The following is a 22,543-nucleotide window of genomic DNA, read 5'->3' on the forward strand; positions in this document are numbered from 1 at the left end:
TATTACTGCGAGTCTCTGCATTTCTTTCTAATTTGACACATAATCTGCTTTTTTGTTGATTTTGTAATTCAATTTGCTAATGTCCACAAAATCGAAGATAATAAAATGATATTATATTAACTAGAAAATAGATGAACAATAAATAGATAAGAGACAAGAGAATACATATATTTTTTAGATTTTATAAATTTGTTGTCTTAAATTTAAAATTGTCTACCAAGTGGATGGCATTATAGGTATTTTACTATGCCAAATAAGGTATGTGTAATTTTTTAAACTAAAGGGGAGCTAAGTGCAATTGTTAGAAATCTCAAGAAAGATTTTTGAAATTATCCCTAAATGTTTTTATGCATAATTTTTTCTTCCTTTTTGTAGTACTACAACAATTTCACTTTCCTTTGTATAGCCATTTTTTTAAATATTATTTTACTTATATCATAATTATAAATTTTAATCAAAATTTTATATTTTTAATAATTTTTTATTTCACATATATTATATCATAAAAATTTATTATAATAATTATTTCAAATAACGCTTGCTTGGCGAAGCAAGCGGAGCAATGGTTAATGTCATTAGTCTCTAAAATATTTGCTTTATTCATACCACATACGACGCTAAAGATAATTTTAGTTCAAATTATATACTACTAAATTTTGCCTAAGGCTGTAATCGAACCGTAGCGAACGGAGTGTGCAACTGTTGTTAAAAATTTTGAACTTTTGGATTAAAATAATTTTGAATGTATATTTGTTTTCGTTAAACAATTAATGTAAATATTATAGAAATTCGAAATAAGCACAACCGTTGGATGGAATCCATTAATAATAAATTAAACAATGCATATTTTTCTACAGCAGTAGCATAAGACACGCAACAGATTTTCTGTATCACATCCTATGCCATTTTCTATCCCACTTTTTACTATATTATTATTTCTCCTATATAAACATCATGTTTTAGTTTTTTTTTATTTTCTTAAGATCCAATAACTATTAATTGAATAAAAATAAATACAACAGTTTCAAAAAAGCAATATATATAGTAGAAAATTAAAAATACAACAGAAAATTCATAAAAAATCTCATTTTTTATGAATTTTAATTTTTTGAGTTTGTTAATTTTTTTATATTACTCAGTAAATAATTATTAGATTTTAAAGAAATAAAAAAAAATTAAAATATAATATTTATGTAGAAGAAATATCAATATAGTAAAAAATCGCAACGGATCTTCTGTCCCACACTCTGTGCCATTCTCTGTCCCACTTTTTATTATATTGCTATTTCTCCTTCATAAATATCATGTTTTAGTTCTTTTTTGTTTCCTTAAGATCCAATAACTATTAATTCAATAATACACAAAATTTAACAAACTCAAAAAATCAAAATGCATAAAAAATGAGATTTTTTATGCATTTTCTGCTGTATTTTTTAATTTTCTATTATATATTGCTTTTTTGAAACTGTTGTATTTATTTTTTACTAAATTAATAGTTATTGAATCATAAGGAAACAAAAAAGAACTAAAACATGATATTTATGAAGGAGAAATAGCAATATAATAAAAAGTGGGACAGAGAATGGCACAGAGTGTGGGACAGAAGATCCGTTGCGGTAAAAAATAGGATAGAGAATGAGAAATGGTGTGAGACAGAAAATTCGTTGATATGGCATTTGTTAAAGAACCCAAGTGAGATTCATAAATAATAAACCGTATGTATTGATATTCCGACATGAATATTTAATTTACTTTCCTTAATGCAGCAGGGTGAAAATGACGCGCCCATGATATGAGTATAAGGTAAGTGAGTAGGATTGTGAACTGGTACACTAAAAACTGTTGTATCTATCTCCATCTGCGTCTCCAGCCATGCCTTTCTACTCTCTATTTCTTTCTTGTCTCTTCCCCTCTCCGCTCGACTCTGCGTTCTCCTGCACTCAGCTTTGCAACCAACCAACCAACCAACCCTCTCTCTTCAGTCTGCATTTCAACGCTAGATTACGAAAACTACTCTAAACTTGCACTCTAAAATTCTTTGCGTCCCCAAAATCTTTATCCCCCTCCCTTCTCCCGTTCAGTCATTCTTATCTGTCTTCCCCTGATAACATAACTTCCCTCTTGCTCCGAACGTTTTCTTTCCATCCTTCTTTCTCAGCAACCAACAATGAACAATGCCAAGGAAAAGCTGGTGGTAGAAGTGGTGGGAGCCCATAACTTGATGCCAAAAGATGGGGAAGGCTCCTCATCACCTTTCGTCGAGGTTGAGTTCGAAAATCACAGGGAAAGAAGCACTGTCAAGTACAGGGACCTCAATCCCGTTTGGAATGAAAAGCTCGTCTTTCCCGTAAACGACGTCGCTGACCTCCCTTACAGAACGATCGAAGTGAACGTCTTCAACGAGAAAAGATCCAACAACAGTAGGAATTTTCTGGGAAAGGTTCGGGTTTCGGGGTCGAGTATAGCGCGAGAAGGTGAAGAAATTGCTCAACTTTATACCCTCGATAAGAGGAGCTTGTTTTCTCATGTCCGTGGAGAAATCACGTTGAAGCTTTACTTGTCGTCTCGAGAAGAAGTCAAGCAGGTTATCAATGGCAATAATGGCGCTGGCGTCATGGTCTCCAAGAAGAATAAAAGGTTGCAGCAGCAGCAAGGAACCAACCTGGCGGTGCAACAGCAGCTGAATCAAGAGAACAAACTGAATTTCCAAAATCATAACCACCCAAAGCCAGTAGAGCCCGGCGGCCCGGGTGACATGATGAAACCTGTTGTTATCACCACCGGACCGAATCCTACCATCCCGCCTGTCGTCAACCCGGCAGGCCTCGGGGTTGGAAGGGGTGGTGTTGGTAACGGAGGAGTTGCTGTGTACTCTTCCACAGGCGCCCCAGGGCCAGCGGGTGAGTATTCTCTGAAAGAGACAAGTCCTCACCTAGGTGGGGGCCCACTAAACAAGGACAAGACAAGCTCGACTTACGACCTGGTAGAGCAAATGCAGTACTTGTACGTTAGAGTTGTCAAGGCCCGTGATATCTCTTGTGTCTTTGGTGGTGGTGGGGAGCTGGTAGCAGAGGTGAAGCTTGGGAATTACAGAGGAATTACTAAGCGGGTGTCCTTGACTAATAATGCCGAGTGGGACCAAGTTTTCGCCTTCTCTAAAGATTGCATACAATCTTCAGTGGTGGAGATTTTTGTGAAGGAGGGCAACAAAGATGACTTCTTGGGTCGTGTTTGGTTCGACCTTAACGAGGTTCCCAAGAGGGTTCCCCCAGATAGTCAGCTGGCGCCTCAATGGTATAGAATGGAGGACAAGAAAGGGGAGAAGGCCAAAGGTGGTGAAGTGATGGTAGCCATTTGGTTTGGGACTCAAGCCGACGAAGCGTTCGCGGAGGCTTGGCATTCCAAGGCGGCAAATGTGCATACTGAGGGTTTGTGCTCGATAAAGTCGAAGGTTTATCTTTCGCCAAAGCTTTGGTACCTCAGGGTCCATGTTATTGAAGGGCAGGATGTTGTCATGGGCGAAAAAGGGTCATCAATGATGAGGTATCCTGAGCTTTTTGCGAAAGTTCAAGTTGGGAATCAAGTTTTGAGGACCAGAATTGCTTCACCTCTGGCTAATAAGAGCCTTTCCAACCCTGTTTGGAATGAAGACTTGCTTTTTGTGGTTGCGGAACCGTTTGAGGACTATGTTTTGGTTTCAGTTGAAGATCATATAGCTCCCAACAGGGATGAGGTTGTTGGGAGGGTGGTGCTGCCAGTCACAGTTATTGAGCGGAGGTTAGATGAAAAGCCAGCGACTTCAAGGTGGTTCAATCTTGATATTCACTTCAACAACCAGAACGAGTCTAAGGCTATGATGAGATTTGCCTCCAGAATACACCTCCGAGCCTCTCTTGATGGAGGTTACCATGTGCTCGATGAAGCCACCATGTACAGCAGTGATGTTAGGCCAACCGCAAAGCAGCTCTGGAAGCCCCACATTGGTGTACTCGAGGTTGGAGTCTTGGGTGGTACAAATCTCGTCCCCGTTAAGATCAAGGAAGGCAAAGGAGGCTCCACTGACGCCTATTGTGTGGCAAAGTATGGTCAAAAATGGGTCCGAACTAGGACCGTGGTGGACAGCTTGTCTCCCAAATGGAACGAGCAGTATACTTGGGAAGTCTTTGACCCTTGCACCGTCATCACCATTGGGGTGTTTGATAATGCTCGCGTTGACAAAAACACAGCAGTCGCAGCCGCAACTCGAGATTCCCGCATTGGGAAGGTCAGAATTAGGTTGTCCACTCTCGAATCTGATAGAGTTTATACTCATGCTTATCCGCTCCTCATGTTGCATCCCTCCGGAGTAAAGAAGACGGGAGAGCTTCATTTGGCTGTTCGGTTTTCTTGTGCTAATATGGTCAATGTGCTACACAAGTATTCAATGCCTCTGCTTCCGAAGATGCATTACGTGCTGCCATTGTCCGTAAATCAATTGGATGGTTTGAGATACCAGGCTATGAATGTGGTGGCGTCAAGGCTAGGTCGAGCTGAGCCACCTTTGGGAAGAGATGTGGTTGAGTACATGCTTGATCACGACTCTCATATGTGGAGCATGAGAAAGAGCAAAGCCAACTTCTTTAGGCTCACAAATATCTTAGCTTGGTTCGTTGCCGTGAGCAGGTTCTTGGAGTCCCTGCGTAATTGGCACAAGCCCGTATACTCGGCATTGTTCATGATTGTCTTCATGGTATTCGTCTTGGTGCCTGAGCTCATAATGCCTTGTGTATTGCTGACCATGGCTTCCGTCGGACTGTGGCGATATAGGTCCAGGCCACGCCACCCGCCTCATATGGACACTCGACTGTCCTATGCTGATGTTGTGCACCCAGATGAATTGGATGAGGAATTTGATTCCTTCCCCTCGAGTCGGAGTGCGGAGATTGTTAGGATTAGGTATGATAGACTAAGGAGTGTTGCCGGAAGGATTCAGTCTGTTGTCGGGGATATGGCTACTCAAGGCGAGCGTTTTCAAGCACTGCTAAGTTGGCGCGATCCGAGAGCCACATTCTTGTTTGTCATAATTTGTTTCATTGCAGCTTGTGGATTCTATCTGGTGCCATTTAAGTGGGTCGTGGCTCTCTGGGGGCTCTATGTTCTGAGGCCACCCAAGTTTAGGAATCGGTTACCTTCAAGAGCCGTCAGCTTCTTCAAGAGGTTGCCAACAAATGCTGATAGTATGTTATAGGGAGTCTGAATTCTGTGTTCACAGTCGTACTGCTGTGTGTGTGTGTTTTTAAGGCTTTTTTTTTTTTTTTTTTGGGGAGTTAGAAGTAGAAATCGAAATCGAACGGTAGAAGGTGTTTTGTCTTTTGGGAGAAAAATGCGCTTCTAGGTGTTTTAATGCGTCTGTCACCCATCATTTCGTTCAGTGATTAGCTCTTGTACTGTAATTTATCTAGGATACTATGCTTTAATGCTAGTTGAGAATTCAGCTGCTGAACCAGGGCATGCACAAGTTTGCAATTTCTCTTCCCCTAATATTTTTTTTTTGGTATTATTATTGCGTCCTACCTGCTGAATTAGTAAATCTTAACGCCTGGGAACTGCAATAAACAAGTACCAGATCTGTAATAGTAAAAAAAAATCCACGTAATTCTCAATATATTTTGCCCATCCTTCCAAAGGATGCCATATCATTGCAAGTATTCTAACATCAAAAGGACGAGATCCGTCCACCAAAACACTGCAAAAAACACGAGAATGAAAAACCCAAGACGACGGCCCGATGATATGCTTTTGTTAAACAATACTCCTATACTGCGGCCACCTCTTGGGATCCAGCAACTAAAAAAGACGCCAAACGAGGATCTGTACGATAAGGAATTCCAGTCCTAGCGCCCAATGCTCTACACTTAATAGCTGCCTGCAATTAACGACACACAGTGGATGTCACTGGTGAGCTATCTCCAGTCAATCAATTGCTCGGACCCCAGCAGCTTTTAGTACATTTTTACTTGCAGGAGGAAAGTTTACTTACCACTTGAGCTGCAAAGGGTAACATTATTTCTGGTGGCATGTTGGCACAAATGGCTACAAAACAACGTAGAGATAAAGGGTTAGATATGGATATCATCAATGCCCAGCCACCGAAGTACAACTTATAAGAAGTGTCATAAAACAGTATGGACACTCCGCATTTGCAGAGATTGTAAGGGAAAGCGTAATAGATTTCTAGATGGCTGACAGATTGAAAACCCTAAATCCTCCTCAAACCTGAAGAGAGAGGTCCTGATAAAATAACAGAATCAATTTTGCGTTTTCAAAGACCACATACTACAATGATACAATACACAAATCTGCCACTCTCAAAAAACACTCACATACACAACGTCTATGTGGTGTGTGTGTCTGTGTTTGCAGAGTGTTTTAGTTCGTGGGAAAGATGCAGCAGCAGCAGCAGCAGAATTTAAAGTATATTAAGGGGCAATAAGCCTTTTCAACCAAGGGAGTAAAAAAAAAAAAGAGAGAGAGAGAGAGAACAGGAACAAGAACAAAAACTGTTCTTTCCTTACCATAAAGTGTAGCTCCAATAAATGAATCTCCAGCACCAGTTGTATCAACAAGTTCTCCAGGAGGTATATTCTCAGCTGTTCCAACAAATAGTGTTCCAGTCACAGTCCCAATCCCCTTCGCACATAACTTCTTCACACCCTGTTGGGAGAAAAATGCGGAAAAAGCAGCATAAAGTCTAATGTCACAGAGTAGTAGTGAAGTTACTAGGAACTATTACAACTCAGACTCCTTTCAAATACTTCCAACAAGGCCTGCAGATCAAAATTGTATTTTCTTTTCTTTCTGCAGCAAGGTAAAGAAGAAAGCTCTTTCCAAAAATAACAGGTTAACTTGACGTCATGAGATTTCATCTTCCAAGACAAAAGGCCACATGCCAGATAAATATTGTATTTTCCTCTTACGAAGATATTAATTTCTGCATGTTCCATACTTCGGCCAGATCTTTCATTTATATAACACACCACTATCGCATATGCATGTGTCTAAAGAACTTCTCAGCAGTAAGTTCCTCATAAAATTTACACAGAAGTGAGCATGCTACTTCCAAAAGACTGTCCAAACAAGAAAATGAACACACACAGCATCCAACTCAAAATTCAGCATTGTTAATGAATTATGATCATCAACGCCCGGATTTAAGTGTCATAAAATATAGTTTGTGCTTACTTAGATCCACATCAAATAGTTTTAAAATGATTGCCATGTGAAACTCAATGCAGAATAAATGAAATTCATATATTTCAGCTACACTACTGCCGAATCCTTCAAGGATGAAAAGAAATTACCGAGGATATACATGTTGGCGAGTTTCTATTACTATCTTTTTTCTTCTTCAGTATATCGCATAAATCATCTATATCTGTTTCTTCAGACTGGGCATTTTCTGCAGAAACATTTTTTTGACAAACAGAAAGTGAGGTAAATTGAAGCAAATTGAAAGAGATCTGATCCACACATCCAATCATGATCTTGAAGATGTCTATACACATATAGTAGTTCATTCAAGAGTGGGGGAAAAAAGGTTGCATGTGCATACCAGTCATGCCCCTCTCCAGCATTATACATCCCTCTTTGCCTAATGTCACAATGACAAATTTGACATGAGTCAACATCAAAAGAAAAGAAACAAGGGCACTTGGGATAGATGGCGCCTCAGTCCACTCCTGCAAGGAAAGATGTAAGATATTTGCAAATAACTCCTCAAACAGGGAAAAGAAAAAGGCAACGACAGAGAAAAAAAGACAAAATATGAAACTGATGATCCAATGCAATCGAAGGTGAATCTTTTCCAAAGCAGTTCCAGCAAGGATTAGAATCGAAGAATGATGATCCTACAGATTGTAATCAGAAAGCTTGCACAGTATAAAAGAATTGATGGACTGGAATCTAATTCACAGATACAAATTGTTTAAAATCAAGCCTGATTAATGAACATCAAGTTAATTCAGTATTTCACATGGCATACTTCAAAAATCCAGAAACAAAGCAGACATTATTACCACCCTTTGCAGTCTCCTTGTTTTAATCCAATGAAAAGAGTACAACTTATTTTGTCAATAATTCACATCTGCTGCAATGGTCTACCAGCTACCAACCAAGTATAAATAAACTTTTGCTATGATCCCCAAAAGTCCAATTTATGAAAAAACCATAACTCCTCTAATTAACAACCTAGAAAAACTAGGGTAGCAATGCTAGAGTTATAAATAGAAAGACATACAGCAGTTCAAAAGGATTACTATTTAAGCAGCTTTTATGAAGCCTAAACTTGCCTGTGGAAATTTTGCTGAGCATACAACGTAACTAGACAAACTTAAGAGATCATCTAATCCCTCCCTCTTGCTTTCTGCATCAGTTAAGATAGGGATTGCCCTGCGATTTGCCTGTACTGGAAAATCAGAAAGCATTCTGTCATTTTCACTTTGCAAAAGTTTCAACAATACCAGCTACCTCTGAAAGTATCAACGCTCACATACAATAGTGCAGTAAGTATGAGTTCCTAAAATTGTATACAGCAGAAAATTAGCCTTAGACGAAAGTAACGCAAACACTTGAAGATTACCTCCTGTGCAACAAGCAAAGCAGTTTCGTGTAATCTTCCATCAAAATATACAAGCCTTGCTCCACTAATAGCAGCTAACAAGTTAGAAGTTGAAAGATCATCAGGTATCATGGGCGGGTATCCTGGAGTGTGAATGCAAGTGCGAGTTTTCCTGAAATATTTCAAGAAACAAAACTCCAAGTTAATAAAACGAAGCAATCTATTTAACTCAGCTAAGAAAACTCTAGATTTCAAGTACTTCACATGAAAATCTTAAATGAAAGATGGAAGCCAAAAAAGTTGGCATCTTTAAACTGCCTTTATTTTGTTTTCTGAAACCCTGCCGCCATTCTTCTTGAATTCGTTCATAGTAATCAATATTCTAAAAACAACAGAAATGAGAAAAGGAGAAAACAAAAATCATATACTTCACCAAATTAAAGTCTAGCACTTAACCAAGGAAATGTTAAACAAGGAGTAATCAAAATTTTGCTAGCTTCGGTTAACAACTAAAGGCAAGTAAAAGGACACAGTGTTGCTAAACAAAAGTAATATCCAGCCGTTAGAGAGATATACATAATGAAAGATCATTCACAACAAATGAGCAAACCATTGACATCCAGTGAAGAAGCAGATAAACAGAACCATCCTAACTAAATTACTCCTATTTGTGCAACAAAATCATTAATCTATTGCAGAATACTCACGTTTGGTTGTCGACAATGACATAAGTGAATGGAGAATTGCCTCCTTCTGATACCTGAAAAAAATATACCAATAGAAAATTAAGTGAGCATTGTGAAACGTTACAGATTAAAAGAAGAGTAACTGGAAAAAGATAAGGGGAACCACCTCCTATACAGTACATTTCATACATCAAAGAAAAAGTTGATGGTAGTGCTATCAACGACCCACCATGACCTCGTGGAAAGCAAAAATACAGGAAACCAGTTGATGACTTTAACCCATGTAAAAGAAAATCTGGGACTAGCTGCACTTTGGCTAATGAGTAATCTATCAGAATAATATGGTGAATTCATATTCAGCAAGCAAGGTTTGTTAGGTCCAAATATCCATGGGAGCAGTCTTTTGTTGGTAGGCGACCTGTAAATAACATTTAAGCACGAATTGGGTTTGTGGCCAGCCTGGCCTTTGAGTTGGGTAACTACCATTCCCCTAATATTTTTAGTTACAAAAATATAGAAACCACAAAATTGAAATAGCATCAAAAGCCAAAAGCAGGTCAAAGTTGTCCTTCACTTTACCAAAATTTAGCTCACAGAGCCAAACTTTGCAATACTTTATATCAACTTTGAGATGAGTTGAAGGTTGTGCTATCACAGAGGATTGACTGCTGCTAGCAACAAGAGGCCACAATATATCAATTTTCAATAAGGTAAGTTTATCAGGTCAAACAAAGAATATAGTTAAACTGTACATATGACTGCAAGCATTGGCGCTCATCATTCTAAATCAACAAGGAATTAACCTTGCACATTTGATGTCCAAACATCAAACAGAAATTCCTAATTCCTAAATGCTCTGTAGCTTCATCTTGGAGTTCATCACATTTGAAGAGATTGCAGGTCAAGGTGATTGCGTATGTATGTAAATCATATTTTCCCTCGGAATTCTAGCAAGTGAAGGTTGAAGCATTGTGATGGGAGAAACTGATATCAAAATCACACACCAAAGAGAGGTTCACATGAGTAACAGAAACAAAGAAGTCCACCATTAAAATGCCAAAGAAAAGCTCAAGCGAGTAAAAGAAATGGAAGTTTTGCACGAATTAACAGAGATCCGAAGAAGCCCACCACAAGAAAGGACGTGTCAACGCCATCAGCTTCTAGTTCCTCTATTAGCCCTTTTCCTTGGGGGTCATCAGCAACCTACTCAAGAAATTTCTAGCGATAAACATCCCCTACTATATATTACGCGAGAATGTTCAGTTAAAAAATTACAAGGTTGAAAGTAGACCTTGGATATCAGCCGCGGCTTCAGTCCCAATCGAGCGGCACAAGTCAAAGCATTCCCTGCATTTCCCCCTCCTTGCAGCTAATCAAGAAAAGGCCCCGACGCAGTCATTTTGGGAGCAAGCATCAACCAACCAATATGCTTAACATTTTGAAAGTGTATACAAAATAATTTTGGCACGAGTAATTTCATATGTAAAAGATTTTGCTTCTTCTTCTTCTTCTTCTTTAAAAGAAAAGAAAAGAAAATAATAAATAGACGATTGGCATGGTGTAGCAGAATAAATAGACGATTAGTATACGAATAGGAAGAGAAACCTTAGCGCTGGTGCTACGAGTCTTGTCGTCCGGATTGGGGTAAGAGGCCACTGTAGCCAAGAAATCCACCGACACTAATCCGCAACCTAGCTGCATAAGTACGCTGTTATCAGTGTAATTGTAAATGAAAAAAAAATAATGCAAGTAGATAGAGGAAAAAGACCAACAACGATGCGATCTTCGGGGAGAGGTGGAAGCGATGAGGAAGCTTGAGCTGAAGTTGACATCGTCTTCCTGTCACACAAATTTCTGCTGTAAACAAACAAAAGCCGATAGCAATGCCGCAGACGACGACGCGTAACAATTCGAAGAAGCGAAAAAAAAAATAGTGAAGTAGTATAAGAAAGAGCAAGGTACCTGGGAGAGCGAGTGCTGAGAGAAGAATTGGAGCGCGGTGGAGACGAATGAGGAGGAGTTGGTAGGAGATTGGAGCAGGAATACAATGAGTTTGTTTGGATAAGAGTTTATTTGGATGATTTATTTGAGATATTTACTGTAGCACTTTTTTGTGATGTGATGTATGTGAGATAAAAAGGTGATTGAGAAGATAAAAAGGTGATTGGGATTTGTGAAAACAAATTTTGCAAACCAAATTATCTTTGTCCAAACAAACTCAATGACTTAGTTGCAAACGTCAATCCACCAGGAAGCGAGTGCAATGATGGTGACGCCATTGCTACTTTTTCTATGGCCACTTGGGCAGACATGTATCCCGCAACCAGGATGAGATTAGTTTATCTCTTTGTCCGCTGCGCTCCATCCACTTACAACGAGTGGTATATTATTATCGTTATCGTTGGGACAAATTATTATCGTTAGGCAAAACAAAAAAAAAAAAAAAAAAAAAAGCGAGTGTTATAATACTGCTAATTTATCATGTCATATTGTACGAGTACAAAAAGGACCGCGACAATTGTTAGCAAATCATTTCCTATCGTTTCGGAGAAAAAACAAAGAAAAAAGAATTAGTAAATCATTTTTCTGTTTGGTGCACAGCACAAAATCAAGAAGAATATTTTGAGGAATACTATGACGCAAAAAATGCTCCAAATCTTTCCCGTTCCGGCGGTGGTTTGACTTTTTACCCACCGAGCACTGCGCCATCCCCACATTCATTCATTGAGATGAAAACTAGTACTACTATCTGTTCAATCCCGTAATCGAACCATAGGCGGGTAAAATTGATTGATCAATATACAAGATGACGTACCCGACCTGCATCTCCATTGTATTGTGAATATTTTAAGATTATCAAAATTAGAGGTCAGAATATTCTCTCATTTTCTCTACGCAAATAAAAGAGCTCACAACTACGATCCTACACCACCGAAGAAACCTATTTTCTCAATACAAATGGCCCTTCATTACTGTACACTTAAAAAAAGAAAAGAAAAAATGGCCTAAAATGAAGCTTCATAACCGCTAGGACCGTCATTCCAAGTACGCCTCGAAAGCAGTCCATGCTCGCTCATACTCCCCTTTAATCTATAAAACGCTTTTTTACTGCGGACGGTCCTCAATGGACCTGACCTGTTCCCATGCTTGATGGGCAGTGCTACCCCTCCAGCCAGACTTGAAGCTGAAAACGGCCTGTTTTCCATCTCTTCAAGTGGACCTGAACTGTAATCCATCGTTATGAAGGAGGATGCCTGTCCGTAAGTCAACCTCGGAGTAACTCCCGCAGCATTCCACCAACTACTTTCGGAAGGGACAAGATCACCTTTGAAATCAGAGTCTGGCACAGAAGAGTCTCTCTGACTACAACCATCCCCGCATGTCCCGTCTGTATCATCATTGTATATGAGCTTCAGTGCCTGCACTACTTCTCCCATAAATGGTCTGTGAGTTACCTCTGGGTGAACGCACATGGAGGCAATGGCAGCCACCTTAGCCATGTCATCAAAGTTGTAGCTTCCAGCCAAGGAAGGATCCACCAGCTGCTCTAAACCTTCTCTGCTGGTAAGTAGAGGCCTCGCCCAAGTCACGAGATTTTCTTGTCCCGGAGGTTGGGACATGTCCACAGGTTTTCTTCCCGAGAGAAGCTCTAGTAGCACAACCCCATAACTATAAACATCACTTTTCACAAGCAAATGCCCTGTCATTGCATATTCAGGGGCTACATACCTGGAATTCAAATTATAGACGGTTAACCACTAAGCAAGGAAAGACAAGACAGCTGCAACTCCACAGCCGCATTACAAGATGCAGTACATACCCAAAAGTTCCCATGACTCGAGTAGAAATGTGATGGCTTCCTTCTGTTGCTTCTCTGGCCAACCCAAAATCTGAAACTTTGGGGGTAAAGTCATCTTCTAATAAAACATTACTTGCTTTAAAATCTCGATGAATTACTCGAGGATTAGAGTCCTCATGAAGATAAGCTAATCCCCTAGCAGCACCCAGAGCAATCTTCAGCCTCGCATCCCAATCTAGAGGCCCTTTTTGCTTGTCCACACCTGAAATGTTGCATGGATATTCACAAATTAGATGGATCGTATTACTGACAATTATTTGTATGAGTTTGAAAATAATAAAGTGGAGCGTTTTGTAGCAATATAGATCTTGATATAAGCATGAGAAATTTTTTTTAAAGTAATAGAAATTGAAAGGAAGAATTATGTACCATGTAAGTGGGACTCAACACTGCCATTTGGTACAAGCTCATAAACCAAGCATCGTACCCGTTCTTCAATGCATATACCAATCAACTTCACAAGGTTACGATGATGCAATCGGCTGAGCATCTCAACTTCAGATATAAATTCACGGTCTCCATTCTGAATATCTCTTGTAAGCAATTTCACCGCTACATCAGTTCCATCTTCCAAGAGCCCATGGTAGACACGTCCAAACCCACCTTCACCTAAAATCCTCTTGGGACTGAACTTCTCTGTAGCCCTCTCAAGCTCAACAAGCGAAAATGTTTTAACAGAAAGAATAGAAGCTGGCATGGCAGATAGGATGGATGTTGATGTGGAGCTTGCTGGGCTACTTGATAGCATTGATCCCATTCCTGAGACAGAAACAAATATTCAAATGCATAAGAAAATCTCTACCACTTGGAGAACTAAATTGGCTGAAGCTAATGCGAGTTCATATTCAATTTACCAGCTACCATGACTAAAACAGGTCAAACGCATGGTTACCTAATCTGTCCAACCAGATCCTAAAGAAGAATTTCAAACGCATGCATAAATTACCATACAAAGGCTCAGGAATCAATCTCAAAGACCATTTAGTGATTTTTAACATAATAACTGCAATTAATCAACTCCAAGACAAGTATAGGTTTTGTCGTTCATATACACGAGCGGGAACAAGCATTAGACATGTCAAGGGTAAGAAAGCAGATGTAAATTTTCTCTCTTCAAGATGAATGCTCCGGTCATCTAAAAGACAAGCAGAGATTTTTTTAATACTCAAAACCCTATTGGGCTCATCAAACTGCTGCTGCACACCAAAAAAAAAAAGATGAAGAGACCCTGTATACTTCATCTTTTCAGGTATATTTAGCATGTCTCTTTCATTTATGTGTCCTATAAACATGAGATCAAGCAATCAAGGGTACTGCTAGGTTCTCTTTTAACAGAAATGTCTGTATCTCTTAAAAGCCCCCAAAAACTCTGTAACTGCAAATATGCTTATAAAGTGGGAGGACTTGGTATTCCACCAACTGCTACCGGATGGGATATAACGCTCTCAAAAAATTGATAACTACAAAGATACAGAAAGATAAAGCTCAAATAAATACCACTTTTCTTATTTAATGATGGTGTTATCACAGGACCAACAGCATTGGATGGTCTACCAGTCTTCCTGCATTTCAAGAGGACAGCAGCAGCTCCACAACAAACCACCAAAAGTACTAGTGCAGACAAGGCAATGACAAAAATAATTCGTGGACTCATTTTCTGATTTTTATCATCCATATATGCAGTAATAGGGAATTGCTGGTTTCCAACACTTCCACTGGGGCCACTGCCAGAGGAGTCACCAGATGGTGGTGAAGACGGAATACCTAATAACAACTTATTCAGACTAAGATTCCATGGGGTTATTTAATGGATCAACAATGGAAAAAACCAAAAGATACCAGGTTACCTGGATAGGTAATGTAGATTACTTCATAAGCACCAAAAAGTGTCCTGTTAAGAAGCACCTTCTTTTGCCAAAATCTTTCATAAATCAGTAGAGCAGTTGTATTATCAAACCTATCCTCAAGTGGAACCAAATTAACGTCAACTACTGTTCTTCCCTGATTTTGACTATCAGCACTAGCACCAACTATGACTACTTGACTTTGTTCTAGATAAACTCCTTCTGCAATCTCAATCTCAAGCTGAGTGACCAGAGGAAAAACAGCATAAAGCGAGACATCAAGAAGAAGTTTGATTTTCATTGGCAACACGCAACCACATGTCGAACCAAATGGAGTTGACGTAAATGGCTCTGCACAGATTTGACCACAACCTGCCAATACATAAAACACCCTTTTCTTTTGTAATTAAAGAAGAGAACTAAAGAATAAGTTAATCAAGAGAACAACACTAAGCGCAACGAGCTACTGCAGATTAATTAAATCAATTTATTTGCTATGTTGATAGGCAATGGCATGCTAAATTCACTTCCAGTAAGGGAACTGAAATGATTTGATGAACAGGACCGGACAAATTATACGCAAGGCTGAGAGTCTTAGACAGGAAAACATCAGATGAGGTGTACAAAGTTGGCAGTATAGATAACAGAAATGTTATCCCACCATGATCCAACAGAGATTACCATCTAACTTAAGGAAAGTACCCAGTATAGAATACCATAAATAGAGTCCGCATGATGACAGATACACTGTGCATTGTTGCTCCAGCCTACATTTTATTTTACCTTTTAACTTGCTCCAGCATGTATCACCACACGCAGTCAGAAATGGAATCTATAATAGAAAGCAGTTTGGTGCTTATTTAATCAACATTAATACATACATTAACTTTAAGCTAATTGCTAAGTATTTCAAGCAGCCTCCATATGATAAAATTAAAAATCACAGAATTTGTATCATTAAGATCAGGTCACCGTGGAGTCCAGAAATGACAAGTCATCTTTTCTTTCAAATGGGAAATATTTTAGTATAGCTTGACGGTAAATCTGTACAAGGACCCATAGACGAGGAAATCATAAATAATTAGGTCAAATAGTCCAGAAATGAGTCAAATATTACCTGGTGTCCTGGATGGAGATGGCGAAATTGCATGACTCCCCCCAGGGCGAGGGGAATGATGATGATGTCTTGGCAATGGACTAACATTTGGACCAGTAACAGGACCTTAAACAATGATTTCTATTTCAGTAAGAGAGGGAATATTTTCTGAATGCAGCATCAGATGAGCAAACACGGTACCTTTAGGTGCTGGTGCAGGAGCTGGTGAAACTGATTGATGCAAAGGAGGCTTATACTGCCTTCGAGTAGGCACTACAAAAGGAACCATTGAAGCACCCGAAGACAACAACCTGACTGAGACATACAAAAATGAACCTCTATGTTATTGTCCAACATATAAACAGGAATAACCATTGTCCAAAATAAAAGCCACATAGAATAGTTAATGGACGATTACCACCCAAGTATCCCAGCCAAATTTAATAAGTAGAGAGTAAAAGCTAAAATGTCCAATCTATGCTTTTTCTTTTATTTCCCAATCACTGTTTGCCTTTACTGAGGAAGACATCCGGCATGTACTGTGAATTTTACATCAAGCAAGTACCAAGAAATGCTCAATCTTACAATGCAAAGGAAGATAGAGTTACAGGATGTGGTTTACCATGTTCCAGGGAGATTTTCCTCGAGAAGGGTGACTCACTTGGAAGTAAAGATGGAGACAAGGAGATTTGTGGCAATGGAATACCTGGAAGAAAGAAAATTAACAATCATAATAGCTCAGCCATATTGATATCAATAAATGCTGTGTTGTATAAATATGTATAGCCCTGGTGTGCATTTTCAAGATCCTTTGCTTAGGACAGATTATAGTAATGGGTATTGAAAGCAATGTACCTTAAGGTCTTAAATATTTTCCATACAATTGCTTTAGTTATATAAAATGCGTAAGCAGTGTGAAATCATTTAACATTCTAGAAAACAGCTGATATAAATCCATGCATCAATTAGAGCCCTCAGATGATTATGGTTCTATTCCACATAAGGGCTATGTAATCGCATGCACAAAAGCTACATTCTCTACAATGACTTAACAACAGAATGATCAACATTGCCTACAATGATCAATGTCATTTTATTTATAAGGGTAAACGGAATGTAACTACCTGCGTGCTCTTTGAAAGGCAGATATAATAATAAAGGACAAGTCCATTAAAACCAGAAGTTAGTCTAGAAGGGAATACAGAACTTAAGCTTGTGGTGACCTTTCGACAAGGCAGCTTTAACTGGTTATGACTAGAGGTGAGTTAGATTGGTCTACACCAGCTGCGTGGGTCATAAGGAATGAATCCAGTGTAAATCCTATAATGATGAAGTACCCAAGTCTGTTTTACTAATTCTATAGAGCCAGCTACAGCTTTCACACCAGTCCACACACTGCAAGATACATATCCGGATAAACAACAACAGCTATTATATGCTGAAGGCAAACCTACATGCGGAATAACTTCCGCCTGGGCGGCAGGAAATTAATCGACTATCATCACAGTCGCCCCATAAATTGATCAACTATCAGAAAAGAGTAAAGCGTGGGCAACTAACTAAACTAACTCAAATAACTCAACAAATAAGTCACAATTTTATGCCATCTTTGTTTGGTCCTTGAAGCATGACGAGCAGCAATACAGTCAAACAGAATTCAACTCTCAATTTGTCGTTTAAGGAAACAAAGCAATTAACATCCCATTATTTGCTCTGCCAAAGGTTTCAGCTATTACCGGCTACCAAATACAGTACTTCCCGGGTCAGGCACCCACACAAAGGTAGACCATTAAATAAACAAGATAAAGAAGTATAAACAAGCATAATGCACGTGCATTAGGAGCATATAGCATAGTTACCGTGGTTAGTAGGTAGCAAAGTGAGCAAAGGAAGGAAAAAGTGAAGCATTAAAGAACGGAACATCTTGACTCTCCAGCAGCACACAATTCAAGCACAGCATCGTCAGAATCAAACACTTCAGCACTCGAACCCCACTTCCCCGAGCTCTCTAGGGTTCCGGGGAAAAATTTTTTTACTCCGCCAACGACGATATCCTCCATTAGCTCCTTTAATCGATTGCATGTCCTTATACACGCCCAAAAATCCCCTGAAGTCACGACAAGCTCACACCCTAGCTCGCATTAACCGACAATGCAGGTGCTTGGAGCAAACAATTCCTTTTCTTGTTTATAGATCCAAAGAGTAGAGCGGAGATCTGAAAAAAATTAACTGGAACAAAAAACAGATAATGCAGCTTTCTTTCTTTATAGATTAGAGAATGCAGATCTTGAGATGAATTGAGGGGATGGAGATTGTTTGATTGGCGGTAATGAGGAAAGTGAAGACCGTCGAGCAGAGAGTTTAATGCGGCTTCTTTTCCTTTTTTCAGTGGAGCGAAGTGAGAGTTTAACAAACAAAAGATTTAGCGGTAAGTATGACTGTATGAGTGAGTGAGTGAGTGTGTGTGAGAGAGAAACAAGGCGAGAGAGAGAGTGATTGACAGGAGAGAAAAAAGTGGGGAGCAGAGGGAAGGGTCGCTTTAATGCCGGTCTAGCCACCGGTATCCACTTTCTTGAGCCTTTTGATTACGGTCCACCATTGCGCGTGGCTGCCACTGCCCAATGATGTAGGCGGCATTAAAGTTTTATCAGTTTTCCTTACCAAATCCTTTGCGAATACTGCTGTACCAAAGTAAAAAAGGAAATAAATTTGGTGGCAAAGGGAAATTTTGTGCAAAAGGGGGAAATGTATACTACTAGTAAGCACAAAGACAAGCTACCACTTTCCTCGTGGGGGAATGAGAAATGGGTAATCAGCGGGTAATCAAATCTATTTGAAATTTGGAACGGTATAGGGCTTAAAAAAACGGAAGAGATAATTGTGTTTGGATCCGACATTATTTGTAATAGTATTTTAATATTTTTTACGTTGTAATGTGTGAAATAAAGAGTTGATTAAAAAATAAAAAAAGTGTGTAAAAAAATATATTTGTGATATAAGCAAATAATTGCAATTCAAACACATTGAAGTTGAGATTTTCTATTGTTCCTTGTTGTTCTCAAAGGTGTCACTATAGGTTGGTATTAAATATGAGATTGCGGTATGGATAAAGATCTTGACATTGATGTTTAATGCTTACTTAGTTGTTTATTGTGCACTTATTTTTGTTAAATCATGTTTGGATATTGTGTTGAATTGCAATTTTTATGAATTAATTTTTTATATGCTGACAATGTACACTTTGAAAAAAAAATTGTATACACTGATATATTTGAATTTCAAAACTAAATTTTATTTACGTAACATCCATCTAATTATGATAATATATACATTATCAATGTATACAAAATTTATTTAATATTTATAGTCTAATTTATATTCAATAACATTCACCGGTGCACAAATTATACATATATATGGCATGACAATACGATTTAGTTCACTTAGTGCCTGTTTGATAACATAAAAAAGTGCTGAAACTGAATTCATTCAGACATTCAGATGTTGTGGGTGTTTGATAAATAAAAATTCACCTGCTGAACTTATTAAATGGTGCTGAATTTGTATGTATTTTTTTCAGCACAAGAATCGTAGCTGAATGCTTAATTTGATAAGAGTCAAGAGATTTACTTCAACTATTTTATCTTATTTACCAAATATATCCCTGTTTGTTAATTACATTCAAAATCCTTATTTAATTAAACAACCTAATATTCCCTATTCAAAATCCTTATCTAATTAAACAAAACAACCTGATATTCTCTATTCAAAAAATTTTTTTAACAATAATATTTTTTTGCAGTAATTTTCATCCACAAACATTTATATTTTGATTTTTTTTTTGTGCAGATATATATTATTTATGTGATGCAGCTTATCCATACACACGTGGCTTTATGACACCATATCAAAATATTAGATATTGGTTGTCTGATTTTCGAAATGTTTCTCGTCCAAGATCAAAAGAAGAACGCTTTAACCAAGTACATGCAAGATTGAGAAATGTAATTGAACGTGCTTTTGGAGTATTAAAGGCTCGTTTTCCCATTTTCAAAACAATGAAACCATACCCTTTTCCCACACAAAGAAACATTTATGCATTGCTCTTCACAATCACTGTCATTTTCATACCTAACAATTTTAAGTTAATTAAACCATTGGTTCTATTTCCTTTTTGGATTAAAAGATAGAAGGGCAAAATTGTACAATTTAGTTTATTAAGCATTAAGTTATGAATATTTATCAAACAGTATAAATAGATTCAGCATTAAGATTCAGACATTCATATATCTCTTTTCAGTGCTTAAAATTCAGCAAATTAATTATTTCAGTATTCAGAATTCATAATTCAGATTCAGTGTTATCAAACGGAGCCTTAGTATCGTTCACTTATCACTGAATAATAATAGATTGCGCATATAAGCCATCCAATATAGTACCTCACTTACTGCATATAAAGTATACACAGATGACGTATATGGTTTTGTACGCAAGCGTAGATCAAGTTGAATCTAATATACTAATGATTTTTTTAATTAATATTATAATTGCTTCTTTGGTAAAAGACACACCAACGTGTGATAAGCACAACATGCGCTTCATCTTGTCCTATGATAGAGATTGCGTGATGCTTCTGAATGCATGGACATCAAGCATTCAGCAACGCTCACTCTTTTTTTTAATTTGGAATTACAAATTTTAAGATGTTTGTAGTTAACACAACCATTCAAAACATCTTTCATATTTTGTCAAATCAATTTCCGTCTTTTACTTTTAAAATGTAAGCTTTATACTTTTTTGTAAATTTAAGTTAGTAAATTTTGATTTCAATCTAAGTTTTTTATCATTTTTTTACATGGAAATCACCACATGGTTGATATGTAGTTATTTTTATGTACAAAAAAAAATTAGATTCCACTTTTTTACTGGTAAAAATGAATGCCGATTCGATCAAATCCCACCTTTTTTTTTGGAAAATTTTGAATATGGATTGAGTTATTTAATAAATTACAAATTAGATCTAACCTTTTTGTTCCAAAAAAATAACCATGTGCAGGTTATGTGATGTATTTGAGAGTAAAAATAGGTCAAAAACATTAGTTGTGACCAAATTTTACCAACTTAATTTTCAACTTTTATCGACTTAATTCATTTAGTGAAAAATATAGGGATTTTGAACCTCAAGCCGGCAATTTATACTTCGCTTAGTGACCAACCTGCTTAAGAAGAGTTAGTTAACTCACGTCAATCTCAAAAACAAATTAGCTAGTAATTTACCTTTAACTATCTAAAGACTCTTGACATTTTTTGGATGATAAAAGAAATTGCTATCTATAACTTGATTTTGTCATGACATATTCAACCTAGAATACACAATACATAAAAGGCAAGGTTTTTTTTTTTTTTTTTGTCAATTGTCAACTCTTATTCTTACTTTAATTTGTCTAAGGGATGACCTAACTGATTAAATGAGAGAATGATTCCCACCTTTAAACAAAAAAAAAAAAGCACTATTGTACGTTGTTTGAATTTATTTAGGGGAGAATTCAACTGGATCAAGGAGTGTTAGATAATGAAAATGATATAAATCTCTAAAGTAAAAAAGTGTACAACTCGACACTATTGAACTTGTTTAAGAGAGGATTCAGTTGCAGTTTAAGAGAGGATTCAGTTGCACCAGGAAAGATTAGAGAAATAAGGGATTACCACTTCTAAATCAAAGGAATACACTACTACCTACCATTTGAAAGTAAGAATATATATATATATATATATATATATATATATATATATTGGTTTTGGGATAAGCGATTCATCAAATTAGAACAAACAAAGTTGCGTTTGGCCCTAATGCACCCCCTTAAAATTTTATTGTATGTGCAAAGATTTAAACTCTTAATGCTTGCACTTTATATTTTACCCAATGGCCAACTCACCTAACACAAATTGAACGAGGTAAATTGACAATATAAGAATTGACGCAATATCGTGATGAATTTGCCGCAAGCTCTCTCAAAAGAAGATGCCAGGGGACTCTGCACAAACATAAAGAAGCGCCGTATGCTTTCCACTACTATTAATCCAGCCTCCAGATATATGATTTTTTAGACAATTGTTTAAACTACTGCATCAGCTTTCAGCACGTATTATATCCAAGGTATCGTATTATACTAGTTCAAATTCTACAATCTTATAACAGAATCCGAATATGGTTAAAAGACTACTATCATTCTAGCCAAACATGGAAGTCACTCGATTTCTTAATTTGCAGATTATGGGCGTTACCTTTGATTCGTCGTCTTCGTTCTGTCCTCGTATATATCTGCACGAAAAACGATAAAATAAGACACGCTTTCTTTAAAATATATTTTTTTGTGTGTATATACAGAAAAACTCAGGTGGATTATATAATAACTCTTTTTAATATATACATATATGATACATAGAAAGCGGACAAAAACT

General features: G+C 37.6%; 3 protein-coding genes across 8 annotated transcripts; 1 reads left to right on the plus strand and 2 right to left on the minus strand.

The window, feature by feature from the left end:
• The first annotated feature begins 1,827 nt into the window (after positions 1-1,827).
• Positions 1,828-5,500, plus strand: LOC113714312 (multiple C2 domain and transmembrane region protein 5). Its single transcript, XM_027238101.2, has one exon. It carries the CDS (start codon positions 2,168-2,170, stop codon positions 5,225-5,227), a length of 3,060 nt encoding a protein of 1,019 aa, XP_027093902.2. The 5' UTR covers positions 1,828-2,167; the 3' UTR covers positions 5,228-5,500.
• Positions 5,501-5,613: 113 nt separating this feature from the next.
• LOC140013488 (uncharacterized) lies at positions 5,614-11,387 on the minus strand. 4 transcript variants are annotated; one of them, XM_072062785.1, is made up of 13 exons: positions 11,245-11,387; positions 11,055-11,121; positions 10,888-10,977; positions 10,574-10,651; positions 10,411-10,485; positions 9,304-9,356; positions 8,618-8,768; positions 8,328-8,438; positions 7,592-7,718; positions 7,341-7,438; positions 6,555-6,693; positions 6,020-6,072; positions 5,614-5,905 (listed from the first exon to the last, which is right to left on the minus strand). In XM_072062785.1, exons 2-13 carry the CDS (start codon positions 11,112-11,114, stop codon positions 5,795-5,797), a joined length of 1,146 nt encoding a protein of 381 aa, XP_071918886.1. In that variant the 5' UTR covers positions 11,115-11,121; positions 11,245-11,387; the 3' UTR covers positions 5,614-5,794. The 4 variants fall into 4 exon arrangements, with proteins under 4 accessions (XP_071918886.1, XP_071918892.1, XP_071918895.1 ...); XM_072062791.1 differs by having other exon boundaries at positions 11,055-11,136; positions 11,245-11,319; XM_072062794.1 differs by having other exon boundaries at positions 11,055-11,139; positions 11,245-11,299.
• Positions 11,388-12,034: 647 nt separating this feature from the next.
• On the minus strand, positions 12,035-18,641 carry LOC113714335 (receptor-like serine/threonine-protein kinase ALE2). Of its 3 annotated transcripts, XM_072062803.1 has the most exons (9): positions 17,941-18,641; positions 16,704-16,787; positions 16,283-16,396; positions 16,103-16,207; positions 14,989-15,357; positions 14,639-14,905; positions 13,511-13,900; positions 13,103-13,343; positions 12,035-13,011 (listed from the first exon to the last, which is right to left on the minus strand). In XM_072062803.1, the coding sequence occupies exons 1-9, from the start codon at positions 18,002-18,004 to the stop codon at positions 12,288-12,290; spliced, it is 2,358 nt and encodes a 785-aa protein (XP_071918904.1). In that variant the 5' UTR covers positions 18,005-18,641; the 3' UTR covers positions 12,035-12,287. The 3 variants fall into 3 exon arrangements, with proteins under 3 accessions (XP_071918904.1, XP_071918911.1, XP_071918908.1); XM_072062810.1 differs by lacking the exon at positions 14,639-14,905; XM_072062807.1 differs by lacking the exon at positions 17,941-18,641 and having other exon boundaries at positions 16,283-16,392; positions 16,704-16,786.
• Positions 18,642-22,543: the final 3,902 nt, after the last annotated feature.

Source organism: Coffea arabica, chromosome 1e (genome assembly GCF_036785885.1).
Source record: "Coffea arabica cultivar ET-39 chromosome 1e, Coffea Arabica ET-39 HiFi, whole genome shotgun sequence".
NCBI lineage: Eukaryota > Viridiplantae > Streptophyta > Magnoliopsida > Gentianales > Rubiaceae > Coffea > Coffea arabica.